The sequence below is a fragment of the Erigeron canadensis genome, chromosome 7 (assembly GCF_010389155.1).
Source record: "Erigeron canadensis isolate Cc75 chromosome 7, C_canadensis_v1, whole genome shotgun sequence".
Classification (NCBI taxonomy): Eukaryota; Viridiplantae; Streptophyta; class Magnoliopsida; order Asterales; family Asteraceae; genus Erigeron; species Erigeron canadensis.
The window spans coordinates 10,964,606-10,970,740 of NC_057767.1; the positions used below are offsets into that span (position 1 = coordinate 10,964,606).

General features: G+C 27.4%; 1 protein-coding gene across 1 annotated transcript; it reads right to left on the reverse strand.

The window, feature by feature from the left end:
* Positions 1-3,976: 3,976 nt before the first annotated feature.
* Positions 3,977-4,488, reverse strand: LOC122606520. Its single transcript, XM_043779378.1, has one exon. The coding sequence runs from the start codon at positions 4,478-4,480 to the stop codon at positions 4,145-4,147; it is 336 nt and encodes a 111-aa protein (XP_043635313.1). The 5' UTR covers positions 4,481-4,488; the 3' UTR covers positions 3,977-4,144.
* Positions 4,489-6,135: the final 1,647 nt, after the last annotated feature.

The window sequence follows — 6,135 nt, forward strand, 5'->3', positions numbered from 1 at the left end:
TTTTAGTGTTTTCTATCCCTGTCGCAAGAGTTATTAGCGAATTACATCCTTTTCCTTAACATGTTGCACGTGCCTCACATGTGAGGGTTTTTTCGTCTATTCCTTCTTCACAGGGATGTTTTATGTAACTTAGTGTGCAAACCACAGGGACATTTTATGCAAATAACTTTTTTATCTTTCATTTTTATGTATTTTTTTAAATGATTATTACTTGTAGATGTAACTAACTATGAGTAAATGTCTATGTTATATATATTTTTTTTATCTTTCATTTTTATATATTTTTTTAATGATTATTACTTCACAGGGCGTAACCCTTAACTCTGAAGGCAAAGCCCTTAGAGATGGTTTTTTAGTGGTTCTCATGGTTCTCACCATATATGTTGGTTCTCATTTGATCCCTTCACCATGTACAAGTAATAATCTTTTTAAAAAAAGTATAATAATGAAAAGAAAAAAAAGATAAAGAAGTAATTTGCATAAAACGTCCATGTGGTTTGCACACCAAGTTGCATAAAACGTCCATGTGAGGAAGAAAAAGACAAAAAAGCCCTCACGTGTGGGGTACGTGCAGCCTGTTAACGGCAAGAATGTAATGGTGTTAAGGAAAATGACGTAATTCGCTAATAATTCTTGTGATAAGGATGAAAAACACTAAAAAAAACTTAGAGGGATATGAACTACAAATTTGTGTAAACCACAACGATGTTTTATGCAATTAACTCTAGATTTAAATGACAAAACCATCAATAGGTTAACCTATGATTGTTATGTTTAAAATTAATAAACAAAGATTTACACATGAAATGCTTTCTTTTATATGCATAAGGTTGATGGGTATTTTTGGTTTGAGTTAATAACTCTACATAATTATTTTCTTAACATTATAAAAGAAATGATATATATTTTTCATTCGACGCATCTCATTTATCTATGTATGTTTAAAGTTTATAGTTGATCCTAATAGTTAGGATCAAATTATTAACTTATTTATTTGATCGGATTGATATTGTAATAGAAAACCTCAATCAATGTGGACATGCTGAGGATGAAACCATGTTTTTAGTTGAAGCTATATCAACGTTTATTTTATGATATATAATTATTAATTTAACTCAATGTCGGATAGTCTTAAAATATATTAATCAAAACAAAAAAATTGGAATATTAAATAGATAGCGAATAAATATAAATTCCCTAAAAATAAAACATAAAACGAATCAAATAAGACAAAAATTTGAAGAAGTATGTTTACAAATGGGACGTAAATAAACTAATTGAAAACATGTATTCAAAAATAGAGAATTTGTAGTATGAACTATACAAAGTAAATGACTTATGTGAAGTTCAAATCAATAATCAGTCATGTTAAATACTACATTATATATAAAGTCTTCAATAATCGTAAAATTGTTCGACTCATTAACTTCTGACACCTCTTAAACATAATGTGAGTAATGCTTTAGCAAAACTAATCAATAATAGTAGCATTAACAATTAGCAGCCCATGAAAATTTTAGACTTCAACTAAGAAATAATACAATACATGTATACATCTATATCTATATACATATATATATAAGTTATAGTTGCAGTAACTAAAAGCAGCCGATCATATACTTACCCAAAGAAACCACTATGTGATGAACCAAATTTTATAACAATATACCTAAAAAAACTAAATAATCCTTTACAAACCATAATCAAGATATTGAATCTAGTTAACCCCTTTTTTTCCAACTTTAGTTAAATAGAAAATTTATAGTCTGTTATATCTAAACTTAAGATAAACACAAACAACAATTTTAGACTATAAATACGAAAACTAAAGAATGAAACATGTGAAAATTAACTCCATATAAATATTAAATCTAGTTACCTCTTTTTCTTTCAACTTTAATAAAAAATTAAAAAGTTAAAACTAAAGAAGAAAACATATGAAAATTAACTATATATAAATATTGAAATCTAGTTAACCCCTTATTTTTCAACTTTAGTTAAAAAGATTTTTTTTGTTTAGTTTGTTATATCTAAACTTACAAACACAAACAACAATTTTAGACTATAACTATGAAAACTAAAGAAAAATATATAATTTAAAAAATACATATTAATTCATCAATAAAGACCATCTCGAACGTTTTGATATTCTTCGGGTTGTTCCACTCCAAAACAGTCCATACATGCACAACACAGAGTCGTAGATGATGGTTAACATGTGTTCGCTTAAAATCTTCAAGATGAACTAACGTGGTCTTATTTTTTGTTATTGAAGAAGAAGTCATGATTAATCTATAATGCATTACAAAACGATAACATAAAAATTCGTTAAATAATTATAATATAATAATAATGATTAAATATATGAATAAAGTAAATAATTAAAAACCTTTTTGTCGTAGGTTTTTTTTAATGGCCGTATGTTTTTGTTTGAGTTTAGAATATATAATAGTTTTTTCCAGGTTGTAAATATATAGATAAATAAAGATAAGAATAATATAAGATCGGCTATTTGTTTATTTATTAAATAAATATTTAAAAGTAGATAATTAATAAGGATTAAGGATTAGGTTCAAGGAGGGGATTAGGGGTGCCAAATGTATCCCCAACCCCCTCTTTTAGTTATATTATAGATTTATACATATATACTTTATGAAATATTAACGAAAAATCAGATATAAACATGCGTGCAACACACGAATTCTAATGATCTAGTTATCTACTTTATTTAATAAAGGAAGTTGATGTGAACAATAAAAAGGTTAAAAAATAACCCAGTATAAATAGTTAATAAAAGAAGAAGTAAACATGAAACCATTTAGAAGGGATGGTGATGGTCTTATTCTTTGGTTGAAGAGGCGCAAGTTCAACATCTGCACAGCCCCATTTCAAAATTTTGGATTTTTAAAGTTACAATATAATCCTTTTGAAATTTACATAAATAACCTCCAGCTTTTATATTTGTTTTTATTGATATATTGGTTTACTCTCAATTTTTTTCTTTTTGTTTTGTTTTTATTTTAATTTAATATAAGATGTTTTATGTTCTACATTTGGTTTTGTATATAAAATTTTAGTTATTACTTTTACCTTTTTTTATAGTTGTTGTGGATTGCCTCTATACATAATTATATATTTGGACGCTATGTTTTTTGTAATTTTTGAAAATAAACGTATATAGTACTTCTTTGTCACTCACAACGATGACGTACAACCATGATAATTCCGTTGCAGGGCTTTGAACCACATAGTTATTAATATGAGAGGTTGCTAATACATCTTCTTTTTTCCATTATATATCAGATATATTGACCTTTAAAATTGGTATTTTTAACTTTTTAATTAATGAATTCAAGATAAAATTAAGGTTAAGACTGAAAAATCATTGATTTATACGTTTGTGATTATTTGAAAACTAAAATTTTCGTGATATGGATTTAACACAATGTGTTTTTAAATTTTTTTTAGAAAAACACATTGTGTTAAGTTCATATCACAGTGTATTTGAACAGTTTTCTGATTTTCACGCGCTATCAAAAAACACACTGTGATTTAAACTTAACACAATATATGTGTTTTTGGATTACAGAATATAAAATCACATTCTGTTTTTTAAAAACACAATTAAAACACATTGTATTATACGAGTATTAAAATCACAGTGTGTTTTAGCCAGTTTTCTAGTTTTCATAAAAAATTTAGTTTTCAAATAAACATTTCACATATAACCAAAATAAAATGAAAATGAAAGTAATTTAAGGAGAAATTTGTAAGAAAGAAAATGAAAATAGGACGAATATATAATATTGAAATTTAAATTTATGATATCCTTAAAAGATTTTCATACCTAAGCAATGGAATGGGAAATACTACAATCAATTCAGTCACACTACTGAAATTCGTAAATATATAAGTTGGTTTATGCAATTATGCATGTGTGTCACGAGTCACGACTAGAAGTCTAGAACGATCGTACTAATGTAACGATTCATCTCTATTATATTAATGCACCGATCGATATTACTGGCTATTTTAAAATTAGATATACTCAATAATAAGTAGCTTCGAAACTTGGATAACTAAATTACTACAAAGCTTGCAATTTGCAACAATAAAGCAAACAAAACAATGTATATATATATGGTCATACAACACCTTCTTCTACTTTAGCAACCTCCCCTTTTCCGGCTAGTGTAATCACATGACCACCATCACCCGCCACGTATCGCCATAATCTTCCTTTCAACCACCCAAAACAATCTCTATGCTTCATAACCTTATCTAGTGGTGCCTCAGCCACCCGTCTGCTATAAATCCTTCCGGCCATACACGAAAGAATTGTAACAACCATCAATACCGACATGACCGCAAAAAAAGGACCCATGGATCCGGGAGATGGCACTTTATTTGCTAATGTTATGGGTTCTTGTTCTTCTGGCTGCTGGGCTTGTGGTAATGCATTTGATAGTGAGGTAGCCATTAGTTAGTTTGCATATAAGGAATCAAATGTATGTATATATGTGGGTAATGTATTACTAGTATTTATAAAGCCATGCATGGAATATACTTTTGGCTTTTTGAAGATGCAACTCAAAGTTAACCACATCACATGAAAAGGCAAAATGGTGAGTAAGTAAAGGCTGGTTTAAGTAAATTAAGGATTCTTTTGCTTTATAGAAGCAGCCTTTGTTTTAGCTCCCTACTTCCTAGTTAAGCTTCCTCAATGGATAATACATTATTAGTTAGCTAGCTACTTAGCTACATCAATATTCAATATGTAGCCAATTAATATAGCTACATTAATCGTGTAAAAAAATATTGGTACAGAAATTTATATATATATATCATCATTAATTTTTGTACAGAAAACCATACAAAACTGATCAACTAGAATTAATTTTGAACCATGATCTATAAGGCAAAATCCTTTGTCGATTGCGATTGATCTAGGTCTCTTGGCTATTAAGTTGGTTCATATTATTTGAAAGTTTACAAATTCACGAATACATTTCTTAATTAGCTAGCTCTAATCATACCATAATTTTTATAAACATTTTCCAACACGTAGCAAAATGCTATTAGATCAATAAAATGTAAGTTTTAAAATGTTGGGAAATAAATATCATCGTCAAAATAATTATAATTGTATTCATATAGTTCATCATATGTAGTTCGTGAATTGATTACATTATTATTGCTTTGATTTATCTAAGTACTGTCCAGTTCAAGTGATCATTCAACGGAAAACATGAACACATAGCTAGCATGCCTTGTCGAAATGGAAATCAACAACATAGCAATATACTAATGAAACAGAACAAAACAACAAGATAGGTCAGCCAAAAATTTTAATGTTGGCATTTTAATTATCGAACATATAGTGGGCATATAAAACTTTGAATTTCAAATTGAAATGGCACTTTGAGTTTGTGAAGAAATTAGTGATCTAAAAGATGAACACTCTAGTTTTAGGCACGAACCAAAAAATAATTTTTTTTTATCAAAATTTTACAATTCAGGTGTTTGGATTTCAAAATACAATAGTATTTCAGTAAAGAATAAAAATGATTTGGGCCCTTTTATTCTTCCGGATTGGGCTTAATGATAAAAGAGAACAACATTAGACATTTTTTTCTTATTAATGATATTTATTATGGTTTTAGGTAAAATAAAACAAGTATTAAAGTAAAACAAATAAAACAATATGTTTCTATTCACTGAATATCACCGTGCATCATGAAAATCATCGTGTATCAATTGATTCGTGAATCTTCGTGCATCAATTTAACTATGATCTAAGGGTCAAGATCTTGTCTTATTTGTTTTACTTTAATATTTGTTTTACAATACCCAACCTCTATTTATTATTATTGAAATATTTATTTTACGATTGTTTTTAATTTACAAATTTTGTATTTAAAATTTATTTACTTAAGTTTTATCTATCCGACTTTTAAAAATTTTATTATCTTCTTTCCAAAAGTTTATTTCTTTTTTTCTTGTGTAAAAATTGTTTTCATCAAATTTTTAGTTTAATTTGTATTGGTTTCTAAGTTATTTACAAACATTACCTCAGCTTATGAAGTTAATCGATTTTCCCCCTTTAAACATTGCACATAAAATGTAAATAGAAAA

Bases quoted from the DNA above. Each gene is read 5' to 3' on its own strand.
- LOC122606520 (XM_043779378.1), bottom strand. From the start codon at position 4,480: ATGGCTACCTCACTATCAAATGCATTACCACAAGCCCAGCAGCCAGAA.